General features: G+C 53.2%; 1 protein-coding gene across 1 annotated transcript; it reads left to right on the forward strand.

The window, feature by feature from the left end:
- The first annotated feature begins 8674 nt into the window (after nucleotides 1–8674).
- PIRT (phosphoinositide interacting regulator of transient receptor potential channels) lies at nucleotides 8675–18432 on the forward strand. Its single transcript, XM_068655240.1, has 3 exons — nucleotides 8675–8824; nucleotides 9303–9435; nucleotides 14932–18432. Exons 2-3 carry the CDS (start codon nucleotides 9433–9435, stop codon nucleotides 15352–15354), a joined length of 426 nt encoding a protein of 141 aa, XP_068511341.1. The 5' UTR covers nucleotides 8675–8824; nucleotides 9303–9432; the 3' UTR covers nucleotides 15355–18432.
- The last annotated feature ends 1410 nt before the right edge of the window (nucleotides 18433–19842 follow it).

Below are 19842 nucleotides of genomic sequence, written 5' to 3' on the forward strand. Positions count from 1 at the left end.
CTCCAGGCAGCCCCTCTCCTGGCCACAAAGCAGCTCCTCCACAGATCAATATGACAGGAGCCCTTGTCCATCCCCAGGTATGCCTGCTGCTTGCCTTTCCCTCGGCGTTGCCTTCCTTGACACAGCTAATTTCCCAGAGGAGATGGATTGATTCTTCACGACCACTATGGATTTAATACATGCTATTTATCACCCATCTTGACACTCAAATGGAAGAAGTGTGTGCCTGCACAATATATATGCAAAAATCTTCATTGCATTTAGTTAATCCTCAGATGGCCATCAATAAATATCAGGGACTTAGAATCATTCAGAAGGAATTTTAATAAATAAAATATGCACATAAATATTTTTGTCGTTGTCGCTTAGGTTCTCTCCAGCCCTTCCCTTTTAAAAGTGTGTCAACATGCAGCAGCTCTCTTGTTTTAATTATGTCAGTCTGCCAAGCAGTAGAAATTGGCCTGGTTACATCAGTCCCACTGCCTGGGGAGAGGAAGACATCGGAGGGAAATAAATTGTGGTTGCTCTGATGTAACTGTGTCCTACAAGCGATTGTCCCTAGAGCCACTGGGTGCCATCTGCTTGCAGAGATGTCCAAGGTAGGGCCTGGGCTGGATCTGAGTAATTCTACAGCTGGCAGTGAGTGGTCCAGCAGCACTGTGCAGTGCATGGTGGGTCTGGCTTCTCCAGAAAAGCTCCTGGAGCCTTGTGCAGGGACCCAGGATACTTGGACAGTAGCTCCAGGCGCACAGCTGGGCCAGGATTCACAAGATCCAGCATTTGCTGAAGCCAAATGAGGTGCGAGGTTAAGAAGGGCACACCACTCATGGAGATGTTTTTTTCCTGTACAAAAACTTGGCATAAAGTAGGTCTTTGAGTACAGACTAAAGTCTGCCTTATGCACAAAATGGTCCTATCCAGGTCATGCATGATGAGCTGAGGTTTCCTGCAGGGTTGGGGACTGGCTTTTCTGCTTGCTGCTGTATTATACCCACAAAAGCATCTGTTTTTTCTGCTGCTGACCCTGGGTGAGGTGTCCCTGTGGTCTACCCCACTACGGTGCTGCTGGAAGTCTTAGTGCAAGAAGGATTTCAGGCTTCCTGGGTCTCCATCCCGATGCACTCAGACCAGCCCAGGGCATTCATGGGAATGGCAGGGTCAGGGTTGAATGAAACCTCACTGCATTCAAGTTGTCAAGAGATTTCTTACATAGTTCCCCCAAATGCAGTACCAGTACGAGTTACATTTTGCAGTCCCTGTTCGCAGAGGGCTTTGCCTTTGACATCCCTGGAGATGCAGTACAGGTTTCACTCAGCTTGGAGAGGTGGAGCTCACGTTGCAGGAAGCTCTCAGCCTAGCAGTGCTAGCATGGGGCATCAAGTTTAATAAGAAAAATAGCTGTTTTGACCAGGGTGATATTTCCGTAAAATACACCTATATATCTATTTATTTATTTATTTATTTGGGAGAAAGAAAAGAAAAAAGAAAAAAAAAAAAAAAACATTTTTTTAAACTAGTTTTTTCAAAACCCATTTTCCACCAAGACAGATTTCCTTTTTAAAATCTGAAGATGCATGTCACCACATGTCTAGAGGCACTTCCCGGGCCCTTTCCTACACTGAAGGACTGCTGCAGCATGAAGCCCCAGCATGAAGGCGAGTGCCTAACTTGACCCAGAGATTTTGTCCATCTCAGCCTGGCCCTGCTGAAACCATTTTCTCCTTCTGAGCCTGCTTTCTGTGTCTCCTTTTAATTGTCATTCTTAGACCAGTCCCATTTCTGTGCCACAAATACCTCAGCAAAGTTTTCTGTCTTAAGAATTGCTCAATATTTCATGTGGAGACTTCCCAGTTTCCAAGGCTATTCCCAACTGCTCTCTTTAATCACAAACAATTCACTGAGAAAGCCTAAAATAGCACTTCTTTGGCTTCTTATTAGAAGGTGGGGACCAAAGCTCTGTATATAAGGGAAAGATGAATGATGATGTTCAGATAAGGATATTCAGACAAGCAAACACTGAATATCTGAAGTGCTCATGCTCTGGAAACCTTTCTGTGGGCTGTCAACAGTTCTCTTCTTACCTGAACAATTCACATACTGCAAAGTGCAAGCAGAGACATAACAGGTGTTTTATTTGTAAGTATAAACATAAATCTTTTCCCTAAATGCTCAGCTGGCTCAAGGTGCAGGCACATGTGTTTTTCCCCGAGTTTCCATCTGCAAAGGGCTTGCGAATGGATGCAGAGTGTTGTCAACAGCGGGTAAGAAATGGTCCCCAGGGCTTCTTTCTGGGCAGGTCTGTGGGACCCGGAGTGGGGTGGGCTGCTTCAAACAAGCGACTCGCACAACCCAAACTGTCGGAGCCCATTTGAGGCCACAGCCCACGTACACCCAGCAGACCTCCCAGCAGCTGCTGCCTGTCCCAGCCTCAGAAGGGCGAGGACACGGAGCTGGCTCCATCCCCAAGATCCCTCCCCAGGGCCAGGGATGCAGCAGGCACGAAGCAGAAGGCCCTGGCCCTGGGACAAGCTGTGATTCCTCTTGGCCCTGGTCCTGCCCTGCATTGCACAAAGACGCTGTAGGAGGACACGTGAAGGTCATCAGCACAGAGCAGGGAGTCTGAGATAACCGTGCAGAAGGAAGGAGAAAAACACCTCCAGGGACTACAATAAATTGCCACCTTCTTCCCAACGGCTCCTATGAAACACTTGAAAAAGTGACCTCATTAATTAATGAGATGGGTTAACACTCTCTCCACATACTCTACTTAATTGCAATTCTGTCATTCTCAGTGAATTCTTAAAGCCATATTGATTATTCAAAGCTCTGTTCAATCAATAAAGCAATAAACCATGTATGCTTAAAAAAACGATTAAAAAGATAAATACATGAGACACTTTGAAGAAGCCACATCCTTCTGCAGCCCACTTAGCAGCTAAGAGCAAGCCATGGGTAAATATGTTTTAATGTCCTTGTCTAATTGAAGTGGGCAATTGTCTCATAAATTTATTTTAATCCCTAATCCATGTAAGAAGTATTTCCAAACAGAAATCCTCCCAGCCAGTAATGCCCTCAATTTCTCCAGCCGCTTGCTGCGTGCCCTGCACAGACAGTCACAGCAGAGCAGGAGAGGTCCCAGCCAGTGAGTGGGACTACGCGAACCTCTTGCCCTAGGGGACAGGGCAGGTGGGGGACCAAGGATCCCTAAAGGACAGGCCTGTTTGGGAAGCTTCAGAAACATCACGGCACTGTGGCTGGAGTTTCTCTGTTGCTGTGTCCCACTCTCTGCCATGGAGACAGAGCCGTATTCAGCCGTGGTTAGAGCTGCATCTGCCAGATGCAGACCAAGAGAGCCCATCCCTCTCCCCTGACTGTATCTGTCCTGGTGCCCATGTAGCTGATGGTCCTCCTCCTTTCATTCTTGGTCACAGCCTCCCTGCACTGATCATCTACCCTGGTTTTCAAGAGCTCCCTGGAGCACACCCCCATGCCTTTTCTCACGGGAACCAGGTCATGTAGCATCAGAGGAGAAGAGAAAGCCTCATATTCTCCTACCAAGCATGAGCACTGTCTCAGGTCTCTCCAGTCTGTCATCCTGCTCTATGTGTAATATTGCCCAGGAGATGTGGATCAGGGCAAAGATCTTCACTCCCCAGCTCCTCTACAGCCCAGTGTCTGAGATCCAGACCCACGGTGGTAACTGGTGCTGCTGGAATCTGTTATGGAGGTCACTGTGGGAGATGGGACTGCTCAGCAAGAAGTCCCCAGCTCCCGTTTTGGACAAGCTTTTTTCTCTTTTAGAGAAACAAATTCTATACATTTTCAAGACACATTACAAATAGGAAGGTAACAGTTCTCCAGGGCTTCTACCTAGAAAGGATGCAAGGTAAGAGCTTGAAGCTTGGAGGAAAGAAGGAAAAACACTTCTGGGCTTGGGATGTTTTTTTCTTTTTCTTTTTTCTTTTTTCTTTTCTTTTTCTTTTTTTTGGAAAACGTGATTTAACAACTATGGCCTTGTTGAACATAAATAAATAAATAATGTGGAGAACTGGGACGCGCTAAGCTCAGTGATTGCATAAATATTCAAGCTGCAAGAGAAATATAAGATTTCAAAGGTGCAAACCTAATTATGGAGTTGTTATCTATCCCCCCATAGTAATTCAAACATAAAGAACATTTCCCTGTCAGCTAGTGAAGGACCCTAGTACAAATCTGAGATGCCAAACCTGGAAAATGTGACATCCTGCCATATATCAGCAGGGGCTCACTCACATCACCGCTCTGCTTGCACTGAAGCTGGAGGCACGGCCCATGCTGGGCTGGGACTTGGGTGGGAGCCCGAGCAGCCAGCATGGGCTGAGGGGTGCTGAGGCCTCCATGAACTAGGGCAAAAGTACTCAAAGTATGGACAGTTCTCCTCCACCCTGATCAAGTCCCTGCAGCCAGTCCAGGAGTGAAATCCTGAGCATCTCTGTGCATCTGCCCCATGCTGCCACGGAGGATGGTGACTCCAGTGAGCTGGAGATCTCAAGGTGCTTCATGGCCTCTTTTGCACCCCAATCCCTTCAACCTCAATGTTTCCCACCCTGGGTCTGTAGGAAAGCTGGTATTTATCAATGCAGGGGCTGGGGATATGGGCTGGAGCTGCCGCAGGACCCTGAGAGCAGGGAAATGAGAAAGAAAGTGGACTCAGGCTTGGTTTGCTGTTTTGCAGATTACCGCACAGATCCCCTTGGACATCCCTTTTTGTTGGCCATGGTCTCCAGAGGCACTGCAGGTCAGCACTGTTCCCAGTTATCTTCCTTTGTATCTTCTTTTCCCCCATTCTACAATTTTTCAGGGCATAGCCCACATAAAACCACAGCACAGGAGGAATGGTAGTAGAAAAACGCCATGATACGTATTGTCTCTTCAAATCCTTCGTGGTAACTAGTGCTGAATGAAACACCTGCTTACCAGCCCCTCTTGTCCCTGTGCAGCTCGGGGACCTGTCCCTTGCTGCCCCTCACTTGGCTGCCTGCTCCCAGGGCAGCAGTCTGGGGACCCTCAGCTCTGGGTGCTGGTAAAACAGGGTGAAGCAGATGACTAAGCTGACCATGAGCCTTTCCTCTGCTGGCTTTCTGCTGTTAGTGATGAGCAGAAACATCTCCCAGAGGACCACTGAGCTGGCTCTCCTGGCCTCAATGGGGACGTATGGAAAAATGTGCCTTTAACATTATGGGACTGAATTTTTAATCGACCTTTTAGACTTCCCACTGTAGCTTGGCTTAAAATGTTGGTTTGCTTTATCTCACTGTTCAAGTTTAACATTTTTTCAACACCAAAATGTGATTTCTGCAGTACTATCTCCACAGCCAAAACAGGAAAAAAATGGGTCAAAACCCTCTGTGCACCTCAGGAGACCTGTGCAGGGGCAGGGAAATCAGTGCCCCAGCCTTGCTGAGCACACTGCTGCATGTGCTGCTGCTGGAGGGAAGGTCTCAGTTGCACCCCAGGGAAGGAGGTGATGTGCAGCTGGGACACCGGCTGCTGCTGGGCTTGCTTGGGGCCACCTTTGTCACCTCGTCTTGGGACGCACAAGCTCCATGTGCCATAAGACAAGCACCTGGGAGAGGGATGCTGTGTCCCAGCACACTTGGGGTGGGGATGCTGGCCCAGCACAGGGCAGCCTGCACAGCAGAGCCCTGCAGGAGCAGTGCCTGCCAGCTGCAGCACAGGCTTTGATAGAGCAATTAGCGCGGAGAGGGGAAGAGGGGATGGAAAAGGCTTTTTGGGGTGCAGGTTCCCCTGCCAGAGTCCCGTACTGGGCGCAGCACTCCCGAGATGCCGGGTTAGGTTTCAGCTGCTTCTGCACAAGGATGCAGCAGCCCCATCCCAGCAGGCCGACAGCACCACCTACTGCTGCAGGGACCGAGCTCGCAGCCCCGCTCGTCCCCAGAGCTGGGATGTCGTCCTCTGCCCGGCCGGACCCTGCAGCAGCCCCTGGGAAAGTGGCCTCCGATTGCGGGCAGAGCTGTGGGGACAGAGGTGGGGCACCCCACCTGTCACCCCAGATGGGACACAAGAAGAGCATAGCTCCTTTCCTTTCCTTTCCTTTCCTTTCCTTTCCTTTCCTTTCCTTTCCTTTCCTTTCCTTTCCTTTCCTTTCCTTTCCTTTCCTTTCCTTTCCTTTCCTTTCCTTTCCTTTCCTTTCCTTTCCTTTCCTTTCCTTTCCTTTCCTTTCCTTTCCTTTCCTTTCCTTTCCTTTCCTTTCCTTTCCTTTCCTTTCCTTTCCTTTCCTTTCCTTTCCTTTCCTTTCCTTTCTTTTCCTTTCCTTTCCTTTCCTTTCCTTTCCTTTCCTCTATTTAACCCAAATAAAGTGACTTTTGCATATTATCTGTGGTAGAGCTGGGACATGAGCAGCGATGTGCCTTCCTGCCTGTCTCCCCATCGGTCTCACAGACCCCAGGGTTGGCCTCCTGGAGCCCAGGAGCTCTGCTCAGGGGCAGCTGCTGCTTTGAGGAAGGGGTGTCTGGGGACAGGTGCCCCAGTGCCCATGCACATCCCTGAGGCTAGGGCAGGAGGTTTGGTCTCCTGTCACTCACATCCCACTCTGGTGCTGTAGAAGATGAAGAGACCTGTTTTGTTCCCTATTTGCTTCCACTGTCTCCTTTGAATGCCTGCAGCTGGTTGTCCTGGATCCTTGTGAGCCCCCAGGGATGTCTGTCCTGGGCCTGAGACCCCCGCTAGGATCCCATGGGACCGATCTTGTTCACTGCTCGGGTGAACGTCCCTACCCACTTTTGGGGCAGTGAGTTTGTGCCATGGAGGCCTCAGGAGCCCAGGACACCTTTGCCTACTGAAAGAAATCACATCAGCATGGGAAGGAGCAGAGGAGAGTGGTGGGTGCCGGGGGGCAGGAGTCTCTCCATCACCATGTCCATGGTGGTGAACGTGGCCTCTGAGGACAGGAGGAGCCCCCTCAGGCTGGGCGCAGAGCTCCCCATCAAGCAGCAGCGCCAGCAGCAGAACAAGAGGCACGACCCGGCTGCCAGCACCACGGCTGGAAGGTGAAAGTCAAACCATGGGCTGGGAAGGGCTGGCTGCCCTCCCGACCCAGCGACACCCGGTCAGGCTACATGAGGAGCTCCGTGCCGTGCCCATCCTGCCCTCCGTGACCCAGGGGTTCTGCTGCCTCTCTGCTGGGCTGTCTGGGGACAGGGGGACCTGCCCCGTCCAGGAGCCGAGGCGGTGCCCGTGCTTTGCTCCGCTGTCACCGCGGGGTGGTGGCACCTGGGGAGCCGCATCCCGACACCCCCGGGCCCTGTCGCCCCCTCCTGTGCACCCGTCCACGCGTGGGGGCGGCCCCGCCGGGCTCGGGGACAGCTCGGGGGCAGCTCGGGGACAGCCGGGTCCGTGTCCCCGCGGCCCCACGAGGGGGCAGCAGGTGCCCACGGAGGAGGCTGCGGCGGGGGCCGGCGGCCGGGACAGCCCAGGCGGAGCCCGGCCGGGCTGCGGGAGAGGAGGGTCCCCCCCCCCGGCTGATCTGCAACCGCTGCGGCTGCAGGAGGGACGAACGTGGGGGCACCCCGCTCACCCAGCCCTCGGGACACAGCCCGGCCCTAAGGGACACCCCCGTGCCTTGGGCAGGCTGCCTTGGCACGGTTCTCAGGTCAGCACGCCATGGAGCCACCCGGGGCTTGGCCCCTGTGCTCCGCTAACACAGCCGCCTCCCATCAGGAGGTGAGGGCAGCCCTAGCAGAGCACAGAGCAGGATGCTGAGCTCGTCCCACCTCTGTCCCTCTCTGCTTCTGCCCCTGCCCCAGCCTGTGAGACCACTGCTCCTTGTTGAAAGGGTCCAAATCTGGCCCATGCCCAACCACCCCTGGCTAAAGGTCTGCTCAGAGCCAAGCTGAGGGACCTCATCTTGACACAAACTCACTGATTTTCCTGCCAGAGCTCCCCACACCCCACTGAGATGCTTTTCTTCTGCCTGCAGCCACAAATCCCTCTGGACCCTCCTCCCCCCCTTCCAGCCCCATGCACTGCCCTGGGGTGCTCTGCACCCATCCCACTGCCTGCACAAGGTCTGTCCGTCCCCATATCTCCATGACTGCCCACCCATCCCACCCTCCTGCTCCCTGCCCGTGACCCTAGTGCAGCTCTGGGTGCTGCTACTGCACTGAGCCAACGAGCAGCCCTTGGGGTTGGCCACCGATGCTGGAGCCCAGTCCTGGCCACCAGCAACGTCTGTGTCAGTCTGGAACCCTTTCCTGCAGCAAGTACGCTGATGTAAGAGGGTTTTAAAGTGTGGTAGTGGATTTACGTTCCATCCCCCTCCTTGTAATGGGCTCAGGATGTTAATTTATAGCTAGCTGCTAATATCTTGCATCCATCAAATGTCTCAACAAGAGCCCCAAAGTGTTTTGCAGACATTGGCTACCATCCCCTGCATGGGAATTGCAGAAATCACAGCCTGGAGAGGCTTCAGGGACTTGCTGATGACCAAAGTCCAAGTCAGCAAGCCCCAGCCCTGTTCCAGCCCCCAACCCACCCTGCTCCTCCTGCCACACCGCTGGATTGCCTCCAAGCCACGGCCTTTCATCAAGTCCTGCCAGGCAAGCTGCCGAGAAGTCAGCCTCACAGCAGCCCAAGGCAGGGAAACAAAGAGTTAAACGATATCCTGATGGGCTGGTGAGCTCATCAGAGCTGGGATATGCTCATTACACTCAACAGAGCCTGGTAGACAACATCCGGAGGGATGCGGGGCTGGAAGTGAGCATGGGTTAGGAGAGGAGGACCTTCAGCTGCAGCCTGTCCTGCTGCCGGTGGGGTGGGCAGCCACGTAAGTAGGGTGGATTTCCATGAGTTTGGTTCTGGGGGTGGTGGAAAGGGTGAGGGGATGCAGCACAGTGAGGCTGGGGTCATCTTCTTGCTGAGTCCCAAAAAAGGGCTTGCAGATGCTCTTCACTCATCGAGATCCTGAGCATGTTGGTGGAACTGTCCAAACCCTGGGTGATGCTGAAAAGCTGCTCCCAAGGGATGCTGGAGGCTGGGCCCAACCCAGCTCCACTACACCAGCAAATGGACGCTGGCTCCGGCTCAGTTTACATCCAGGATGCGGCGGGGCTTGTAGGCGGCGTGCAGTCCCCCTGACACCTCGCCTTATTTCTCCAGCCCTGGTTGCAGAGCAGAGCTCGCCTCTCCACAGGGACGCTGCCCACGTGGCCAGCACCAGCCCCAGTGGGGTCGTGGGGATGGCAGGAGAGAGGATGGGGCCCTAGCACTGTGCTTTGTGCTGACACAGCTCCTTCCTCTCCCAGCGCAGAGCCGGCTCAGCCCAGCAGGATCCGTCCCTCGTTACCGCTCCCTGCAAGCCCCCTGGCAGCTGGGTTCCCACCTGTGCACCCGGGGGATGCTTGGTGCAGCCGGCTGGGACCAGCGAGGCACAACATGGTAAGTGGCACTCGGTCCCTCCCCTGGGGTCCCTGTCCCACCCAACACCCTCCTATGCCCTCTGCTGAGTGCTCCTCTAGGATCCCCGGCCATGGGGGTCCTGCAGCGCCCGCCTTTCTCATTTTTAGGGGAACTTGGGCACTCTGGCTCACTGGATACGCACTTTGCTCTGATTAACTCTGGACCTGGTTGATAGCCACTCTGAATTAAATTTGACCTGGGCAAGGCATCTCAAGACCAGGTTTCTGCAAAGAGCATTCACGTGCCCATCAGTCTGGCAGCCTTCTTGCCCCCCACCCCTCCATCCCACATGGGTTCCCTAATGCGGCTAATCCCTTCTCCTGGCAAACACAGACCCACGGCTCTCATCTGGGGGGTCTGTACTGAGGGTAGAGCAGGACTCAGTGAAGAGTCAGACAGAGGTACCCCAGAGCATCAGGAAAAGCTATGCCCAAAAAACCTTTCCCAGTTTTCATCAGTTCCCCTATGGCTTGGCTTCCTCCCACTTGTGACTCACCAGTGAGGACTTTGCTGGCCACCCACTGGGGAGGCAGGCAGGAGACTTCTCCTGGTTGAAGGACAAACAAACCCTTTGGGTCTCACCCCGAGGCTCAGCAGAGGACCTGTTGATACCATTTCCCCAAGGCAAGGGAAACCCCAGAGAGCCGTGGGGCAATGCGAGGTCTGGGGGAGACTCTCAGTGGGACAGCCCATGGCTTTGGTGTGGCCGTATCTGGATTTCAGATCACAGTCAGGGATGGGTAAGAGAAGGATGAGCACACCTGTGTTTGGGTGATTTTCATCTGACCAGAACTACCATTCACCCAAACCCAGCTGTGGTACTGGTGCCACCAGCGGTGGGGTGGGACACCTTGTTTGGGGAGGTATCCTGACAAAAGAGGACGGCAAAAATTTATCCACAGAGAAACTTGGATTTCCAACAAAACTTAGCAGGTGGTTTGCAAAATCCTTAACTTATTCCCCAGTGATTTGAGTGGCAAAAGTCTGGGCAGAGCCCCCTCGTGCTGCAGCCCCTCAGCACTGCCCTGCGCACAGCAGCATCAGCCCCAGCCCCAGGCAGTGCCACACTCATCCACACCACTGGTGCTCCTGGCTCTTGTTTAGCCCTGGGATGGAGACCAGCTCCACCTGGGGGTGCCGAGAGGGCTGCCCAAGAGGACAGGCCAGGTGGAGGTGGGCACCAAGCCCTGGGTGAGGTGGTTCCTCTCCCAGCTGGGGAAGCAGTGGTCTCGGCTGTGCAAAGTGGCAGAAACTGGGTGCTGCAAGGAGATAAGGGGAGCGTATAGGAAGTTCCCAGAGAATCACAGCTGCCTCCCCATAGAAAAAGGCTGAAGATTTGGAGAAGTAAATCTAGCCCTTGTATTGCCAGGAGGGCACAAGCCCATGGAGAGGAGCAGGGCCTTCAGACCGGGCTGTGTCACCAGGTGTAGCACAACTCTGGCCACATCTGTAGGTTGTTTGGGCCCTCAGAGCCTGGGGACATATGCACTGGTCTCAGACTTTGAGGCCTCTAAAGGATTTCTGATCCCCATGGCTGCAGACAGACCTGACTGCTGCCCCTGTAAGAACACAGACTAACAGGCAAATTAAATCACCTGTAATGAGATGGTTCATCGAGGCTCTTGGGGATCCATCTCAGCATTTCATGAGGCCACCTCCTGCCTCTGGCTGTGTGAGGCTGGTGATGCTTGTTTGAGAAGGACAGATTGCCCGTGAGCCCAGCATGCTCCTCCTGAGTGTATCGGTGGTCCCCAGGCAGGTCCCCATGTGGACCCCCACTTTGGCCACCCAGATGAGAGCTGTTGTTGCTGGGCGCTGGTGGGTGTGGAGGCCCCTCCACAGATGGGTGGGCAGAGAAATGGGGGACAGAGGGTTGGGGTGCCCTGCTCAGTCACAGGCTCCCTCCCCAGCACCACCATGAGATGCCCACAAAGTCCAGGATGTGCCCAAGCACCTCTTGCTCTGCTTTGGCATTCGGGTCCTTAGCACCACCAGCAGGTGTGCTCCATCTGAGCCCCCTGCTCAAACACCGAGCATCTGCATACAAAGCACTGGAAAAGCAAAAGGAGGAGAAACAACAACACACGAGGCTTGTCCTTTAGCTCCACCACCAACAGTTTCCCAAGGCTTCAGAGGCGGCAGCAGCAGCCCAGACATGATATCTGATACGTGCTCTGGAGGCATTTTCAAGCCAGCAACTGGTCATCTGCTGACGCTCTCCTTACAACAATAATTATTAAAAATGTGGGGGAAACCTGATAGCATTATGCTGCCTGGCTGCTCAGTACAAGCATTGCATCTTCAAGTATGAGCACATCTGTGATGAATTAAGGATGGAGCATGGGCAGAGCAGGAGCTGAAATCACATTAGCTCTCCCAAGAGCTGCAGACACATGCAGAGCTGGTAACAAATTCTCAGCTACTTGCAGGGAGTGAAATCCTTCCCTAGCTAACAGGGGAGAAATATGTAGAGCCTCATGCAAAAACACAAACAGAAATATGAAGCAGAGTACCTGAATTAGAGGAAAAAGACCAAATGTGGAGAAAAGTGTGATCAAAAAATCACTCTCTGCTGGGAAGTGCTAGAAAAACAATCAGCATCTGGGAATTGTGGTGAGAGGAATGGTTACACCAGAAAATAAAAGAGAAAAATCCACTCTAGTGCAAATGCAAGACAGGAAGGAAGGAGATGGTTTCTGCAGGAGTCCACATTAACACTCCACAAAGCGGAGATGAAGGCTCTCTGCAGAGCTCAGTGTAGAGGCAGAGGCAGGGCAGCAGCTGAGAGACAAGCAGGGAGCAGGGTGCCTGGAAGCTGGGCAGGGCGGGCTGCATTAGGCTGCTGAGATAAGAGACGTGGGCACCGCTCCAGGGGAGAGAGCAAATTTCCAGCTACAAAGCCAAATTAAAATTGTACTGTGCCTTGATCATAAAACCTCTCCACGATAGATGCTAGAAGGAGAAAGACAAGAAATGCCATGGCTGCCTAGGACAAATTTTCAAGAAGAGCCTTGCCAAAGCTCAGTTTTGGATTAGAAGAGCAAGGAGGCTGGTGCACAGGCTGCGTGCTCCAGCTGAACAGTTACATAGAACCTGGGCACATCTCTGCAGAACTGCAGCTGGGGATGTTTTCAGAGGGCTGGGCTGACTTCTGGGCATATTTTGGTCTGTGCAGAACCTGCTTTGCTTTGTCCCCAGGACACTGCAGGAAGATGTGCCCCATTGCTCTCAGTATTTTTGTCTTGGGACCCTGTGGCAGCTTAGACCCTCAGTTTATAAAAGTGTGAAGTGAGCTGCATCACAGAAGCTGACCGGAGCATGTTGTATCTAACATGGTAGTAACTATCAAAATGACATCTATGATAAGGCTTTGCACCGGCTTGCAGAGAGGACCAGCAGATCAAAAGGAGGAGAAATGGGGAAACCAGGGCTTGCTACTGTGGCCAGACTCATCAAGTGGTTGATCCCCCCTGATGGAGCGCTGTAGCTGATGTATCGGGGGGTGTGTCTTCTGCTGTGCCCCTGCGTCTCCTGATTCAACAGAGAAGGGGGAAAGCTGCAGATGGGAGGGGTGCAAACCGTGCCCACTGTGATTGTCTTTTTTGTTTGTTTGTTTGTTGTCCCAAGTTAAGCAAACCTGAAATAGCACAAAATGCATCGGTACCACCAGGGCTACATTTCTGCAACAGTGCTCCAGTGCTTTGGCAGGCAGATAAACTGGCAAATCGCATCAGAATAAACCAGAAACCTGGGCAGGCGACTTGGGTGAAAGAACAAGGGAGGTGCTGGCTGGCACCCAGCCACCGGTATCCCTAGGTGGGCACTGGGCCCAGCATGGCCCAGGTAGGGATGGATTTCCTTATGACTGTGCCTCTGGAGCAGCTTTGCAGCTCCATGAAGCTGCAGTGACACGGTGCAAGCCCTGGCATTGATCAGCAGCAGTGGGAAATGAGCTGGAGGCACCAGGCTCTGTGCTCATCTCCTCTGCACCTCGCTGCAGCCAAAGCGGGACGCAAACCCAGGCCAGCATCATCCATGTTGTGCATCCTCTTGTGAGCCGTCTGACAGGCAGGAAAACACCCAGCCTGCTGTGCCAAACAAGGGCCTGAGCAGGTCTGGATCAGTGCCAGGCTCAAAGCTCACATGGTGCCCAGGAAGAGCTGAGCTTGGTAGGTTCATCCCTGCAGGGCCGCTCAGCAGTGTGCAGGGTCCTGCAGGCTGGTGAGCACTCCCCAGCAAGCTTCATGCCCTGTTTTCCTCTGCAGAGCCCCGAGGAAATGGTGGTTAACATAATGCACACTGTTTCCAATTTACCATAATGGTTTCTGTGTGCTAAAGGCATGCTGTTTCTGGGAAAATGCATTTCCTCCTCGAGTAGGTGAAAAAACAATGCAGAGCATTGCCCCTGAGGCAGCCACATCTCTGACCCCACCACCGCAAAGCGCAGCATTTCAGTGCAGCTTGTGAGCCCTCACAGAGCTGGGAAAATATGTACAGTGTGATGGGAGCTTCTCTGCCTCCCTTCCTGGGCACTTAGCAAGGAAATGCTCCTGTGCCAAGGGCACAGGGCTGACAGGTCCAAGCTGGATGTGGCAGTGAGGAACAGCCAACTCCAGGGGTCTAAAGCAGGTGCTCAGCCCCCAGGAAGGTGCCTCGAGGTCTCCGCTGCGTGGTCCTGATGTGGTGAATCCCTGCCTCAGTTTCTCCACATGCAAGGGGAAGAGATCATGGATTCACACAGTGGTTTTGGTTGGAAGGGATTTTAAAAATCATCTAATTCCAACCCCCTGCCATGTGCAGGGACACCTCCAAACAGACCAGGTTGCCCAAAGCCCCATCCAATCGAATTTGAACACCTCCAGGGATCTGGCATCCACAGCTTCTCTGGGCAACCTGTGCCACAGAACATTTTTCATGGTGAAAAATTTCTTCTTTATTCCCTGTCCAAATCTGTCCTCTTTCAAGTTTAGAATTATTTCCCCTGGTCCTGCCACCACAGGCCCTGGTAAAAAGCCTTTCTCTGTCTTTTCTATAAGCCCACTTTATAAGTTGAAAAGGTGCAATAAGGTCTCCCCAGAGCCTCCTCTCCTCCAGATGACCATGCCACAAGGTGCTGAGGTGTAAGTGGGGATCTGGGAGGGAAAACAGCTCCAGGGATACCATCATCCCACCACTGCATCTCTGGGAGCTGGAAGCTGGGGAATAGAGACATATCTGTCCTGGGGCCCATGGGTGGGCAATAGGACTCCTGCAGGTACCCTCAGCCCTGCCTACCTGCAGGACTCGGTTGCTTATTCCTCATTTCAGTGCTCAGATAGGCATGGTGCTCTCCTCCCCCTGTATCAACTCCCAAATTGTTCTCCACCTTCATTTGACTTGGCCTGAGGCCATGCTAGTGATTAATGGCGTGATGGAAAGCACTCAGTCCACCCTCCAGCAGTAGTCCTGCACTGCTCTTTCTTCTTTCCATCTCAGGTCTCCTCCTCAGACCCTGTCACCATGGAAAACCCCCCCAAGAGCCCTGACGGGAGTGAGAAGTCCCCTCCGTCCAAGGAGCTGCTGACCAGCAACACGGCCAGCACCCTCTGCATCAGCTCCCGGAGCGAGTCTGTCTGGACCAGTGCGTCCAGGAGCAAGTGGGAAATATACCACAAGCCCGTCATTGTCGTGTCTGTCGGAGCAGCCGTCTTCCTCTTCGGGATGGTCATCACCAGCCTGTCTTGCATCCAAATCAAGAACAAAAATGTTTACAAAATGTGTGGCCCGGCTTTTCTGTCCATGGGACTGATGCTCCTCGTTTGTGGCCTAGTCTGGATCCCCATCATCCGTAAGAAGCAGAAGCAGAGACAGAAGTCACAGTTTCTGCAGAGCCTCAAGTCCTTCTTCTTCAACCGCTGAGGGACAGCCCATGGCCTTCCCAGGAAGGCTCCCTCCCCTCCACCCTCCTCTGCTCATTAGCCATAAAAAGAAACATGCTTTTGTACCCTCCTATAGGAATTTACCCCAGACAGTCTCTTCCCTACAGGCGGAACACACTGTACCGGTGCCCGGTGTGTAAGCAAACTTTGCCTTTCACCCAAGGAATCCCAGAAAGAAGAGAGTGGGACGTGGCGGCCTAGCCCAGCATGGCAGGTCAGAGCACTCTGCGTCCTGGGGCCGGCCAGCCCCGCCACGGGGGTGAAGCCCAGTGTGAGCACTGCTGCCTGCAGTCAGCACACCACACCTACACAGCGGCGGGCCCAAGGCCGCTCACCCAGAGCCATGGAGAGGGGCAGCGGGACAAGGCAGTGCCACAACACTTCGTGTCAGAGGAGGCCACCGAAATGAACAATGCACGTCACCAGAGCAGAGCAGATGTGATGTTCATGGCCTACAGTTCCCACATGTGGATCTGTTATGACAGCTGGCCAAGACACGGCTGTTAACTAGAGCTCACTTCTGGCTCAGGGTGTGGTGTTCACACATATTTATTCCTCTACAGGGTCAAGTCGAGGAGCGGCACCACTAGCAGAATGTTTTAGCTCCCCTTGGCAGAAGGTGTTTAAGCAAGGCTGTTCCCCCAGGCCTGAAGGGACTAAGTTGTTTTGCAGCTTCTCTCCGATTGTGCTGATGCTCTCTGCCAGAGCCACCCAAAAACTGAGCTTTGGCTCTTCCATGAGCCCAGAACTGGACTGCAAGCAAGCAAAAGAGTTCCTTTTCTCCACCACTTTGTATTTCTGTCTTAATAAATGTGTGCTCTGAGGCAACTCACTAAGGAAAGCAAGGATCTGCATGGTTTTTGCTTTAATTTCATATTTTCAGCAGGCCTTAGAAGAGAAATTTGAAATGCTAATTCTCAGTCTGAAGAACTGGTCTCTGTCTGGACAGCAAAACCTGGTTTGACATAAATGGGTCCAAAACATCAACCAGCTCCTAACTCTGGGCAGGAATCTGCTTTTTTTACCAAAGAGCTGATCCATCCTGGATCCCACAGCAGCCCCTATCAGGTCTGCATCTCTGGCCAGGCCCCCAGCTCAGCAAGCTAAGGCTCGGGTGCCCTGACTCCCATGGTGGGGTGAGGACTCAGCACCCCCAAGGGTGGGCAGGACATGGCTTGGTGTTGACCAGAAGCAGAAGAGGAACACAGCAGAGGAGACCCCACCGAGGTGCTCTTTGCAGTCTGCATCTCCACTGTAAAGCTGAGGCAGCCAGGTTGCTCTTCTAATGCCATGGGAGGCAGAAAAACCAGCAGGGGTGCTCCGAGAGAATTTGCAATGTATTTGACAGATAGCCAGGGCCTGATAATCTCCAGTAACTGCTAATGATAAGCTTTTGTAAGCCTATAGGTTTCTGTAACTCTGTGCCACACTTCCACCAACAGTTCCCAGGGAACGCTAGAGAAGAGTACCACGAATAGGGCATGCAGACAGAGACCCTTCTCCAGGTTTGTCTCCACCTTCCAGCAGCTTAGAGCCAAGGCAGAGTTTGCTCCAGACCACTGTTTAGCACTAATAGATCCAACATGCTCTACTCCTCTTGTTTTGACCACTTCTTCAGATCAGTTTGGACTTTCAGGATGTGCGACATCCTGAAGCTACGGGCTGTCACAATCCCTCCAAATCCTCTAATCTGGGGTGCAAAGTTCAGCTGGTGCCACCGTCCACCTCCACAGAGCGTTCCCACCCTCTCCCATGGATCAGGCCTGTTAAAGCAGTGGGAGATTCCTGGCAATGAAGTTTGAGAAGGACAGTGTGGAAAAGAGGTACAGCAAACTCTACAATACTTTGTATTGAATTAGGATAGTGGGTATCAACGCAGCCTGAACAACTTTCCATCATCTCAGATGTTGCATCCAGCAGAGTTGAAGCAAGGCAGAGGCGATAGCCGGAGATGCTGGGAGCTCTGGATAACATCAAGACATGCAGCAAAAGGGGGGAGGATAACAGATCCTGCTGCTGCAGGCCGTCAGGAGCCCAGACGGTCAGATAAAAGGGAGATGTGCTTAGTGCAGTCAGGGACCATGAAGCTGGAGCTGTAGAAACTGTGCTCAGGGCCCAGATCTGACTCACCACGTGGAATTATTTAACCTCCTAGCCACCTCTGGCTGAACTCCCTTAAAACAGTGCCACTTCAGCATTTCTGCCTGCAGATATAGCCTGGGGGCACCCAGGGCCCAAAGCATTCAAGTGACCTGATTGAGCTAGGAGGTTGGGCTCCCTCCAGGATGTGATCCAGGTGGGCCAGTGCCTGGAGAGCCCCAAGGCCTGCAAAGGGACAGCGCAGAGGCAGCTGGCTGCTGGCACAACTGCGTGATGGGTACTCGAGGAACACACGTCCTTTCACCCAAGACTGCATTTCCTGGGCGGTGCAGATGCGTCCATCCCCAGCCGGCTGGTGCCAGGTTGTGAATGGGGTGTTGGAGGTGCGTGGTCTGGCACCAGACCCAGCAAACCTCCGTTCATTCTTCAGACATTCATCCCACTGTGTGGTGCGCTGCCATTTTTTTCAGCCCTGGCTTGGCACAAGGCTGAAGTCTCTATTGATTCAGCTGCAGTGGGCAGAAGCAGCTCGCCTCAAGCTGCTGCTCGAGGATTAGCAGCAGTTGGAAAAAGAGACAAATGGCAGGGCTTGCAAGGAAGAAATCACAGAGCAACCCGAGGGACATCCCATTCCCCGTCTGGCTCCAGCCTGCAGGTCTGGTGCCGGGCGCTGCCCAGGCTGGAGGAGGCACCTGGGATGGCCTCAGCTGCAAATAGCTCTGGGCAGCCAGAGGCTGTTTGGCCAGGCTTGCTGCCCGAAGGGATGTGAAAGGAGGACTCAAAGCACCAAACAGCGCAGGCAGATGGAGCAGGGGGTCCTGTCCTCCGTGTCTCACAACCAAGGAGGTCAGTGAAGTGTTAATAAGAAGTCACTGAGATCACAAATGTAATGGGATTCCAAGCTGGCCATTTATAACATGAATATTCAATTTAATTAAAGCAAAATATCCCAAGGGACTTTCACCTTGCTGCTGTGGTCTCATGTGTGGTGTTTCATAGCTAATGGTGGAGGGAAAGCTGCAGTATCAGGTGTGTGATGGGGGATGCTGTGGCCTTGAGGGGCCACCAGGTAGGGACAGCGGGGGGGAGGATGAGGGAACTGGAGCTGCAGGTTTGCTCGGTGCTGGCCACATGCCCTGGGTGAGGGTTTCAGGTCTGTGGGTTTGCTTGGCAGACACCTCTCGTGAGGTGTGAGAGGGGAGCGTGGGTGGCACGGGAAGGAGACAGCAAGAGGACGGAGCCTGCCCAGGTGAGGATGAAGGCAACAGCCCAGGGATCAGCAAAGCTCCTAAGGAGGGGGCATTCATCCCATGCGTCCTAGCAATTGCTACCCAGATCTGTAGGGGGTCACTGGGGTAAAGGGACAAAATATTAATTGAAGGGAGAGCTAAATTAACAACTCGAAGCTCAAGATGCAGCCGGAAGTCCAGCTCTCCTCTTTGTTGCATGAAGTATAAGTGCCTGATTGCTCCTGGGAGGCTGGGTAGATTTGTGCACACAATGCAAACTGCTCCCAGCCCTGGAAATGCATGGTCATCTTCAGCTGAGAGAGGCTGGGTGGGAGCGACTTAAGGAGAAGGAGGTGCGGGCAAGGCTGGAGGCTGCTCTCGAGGGTTTTGTTAGGAGCTGACACGCAATGCTGTGTCACCCTGCTGTGGCCCAGCCAAACCCCACAGGGCTTCCACAAAGTGAAATCCTGCCTCAGTGCTGTGGGACCAGAGAACTTCCATGTCCCACTGCCATGCATGGGAGGCTGCAGAACCGGGAGGTGTCTGCGGGTTCAAAGCAGGGTTATGGACAGCAGATCCCACAAGACAGTAAATAAAAAGGGACGTCCCTCTAGCATCATGGCCATCCCCAAATAGCATCTCCTGACACTGCTGGAGACAGCACTGGGCTGGAAGGACCCTGGACCTGACAACAGGGCAATTTGTTCCTTTGGGTCGTTCCCATGCACCCCCAAAGTGGGTCTCACTGCTCCCCACTATTCCTCTCCACCCCTGCTGAAGCCTGTTTGAATCCTTCTGGGATGCTTTGGATCAGACCAAAAAGCCCCACCATGTTTTAAGGGAAATATCAGGGTAGCTATAAATGCAGTTATGCCCATCTCTTACTATAGCTAGATTTTCTGCAATCTGCTTCCCCTGTTCTATGAAAAAAAAAAAAAAAAAAAAAAAGGAAATCCACAGCAAAATTCATTGTGTCTGCCAAGCAGGTCAAGGAGGAAGTGGTTCTCCTGCACCTCCAACACCTCCAAGCTCCCAGCCCCTTCCTAGCCGGGCCGGCTGATGCCTCAATGTGCTACTGGCCTCCATGGGCATCCTGAGGTGTTCCTGCTGCTTCCTCACAGCCCGGGGTGCAGGCAGCA

Source organism: Anas acuta, chromosome 18 (assembly GCF_963932015.1).
Source record: "Anas acuta chromosome 18, bAnaAcu1.1, whole genome shotgun sequence".
NCBI lineage: Eukaryota > Metazoa > Chordata > Aves > Anseriformes > Anatidae > Anas > Anas acuta.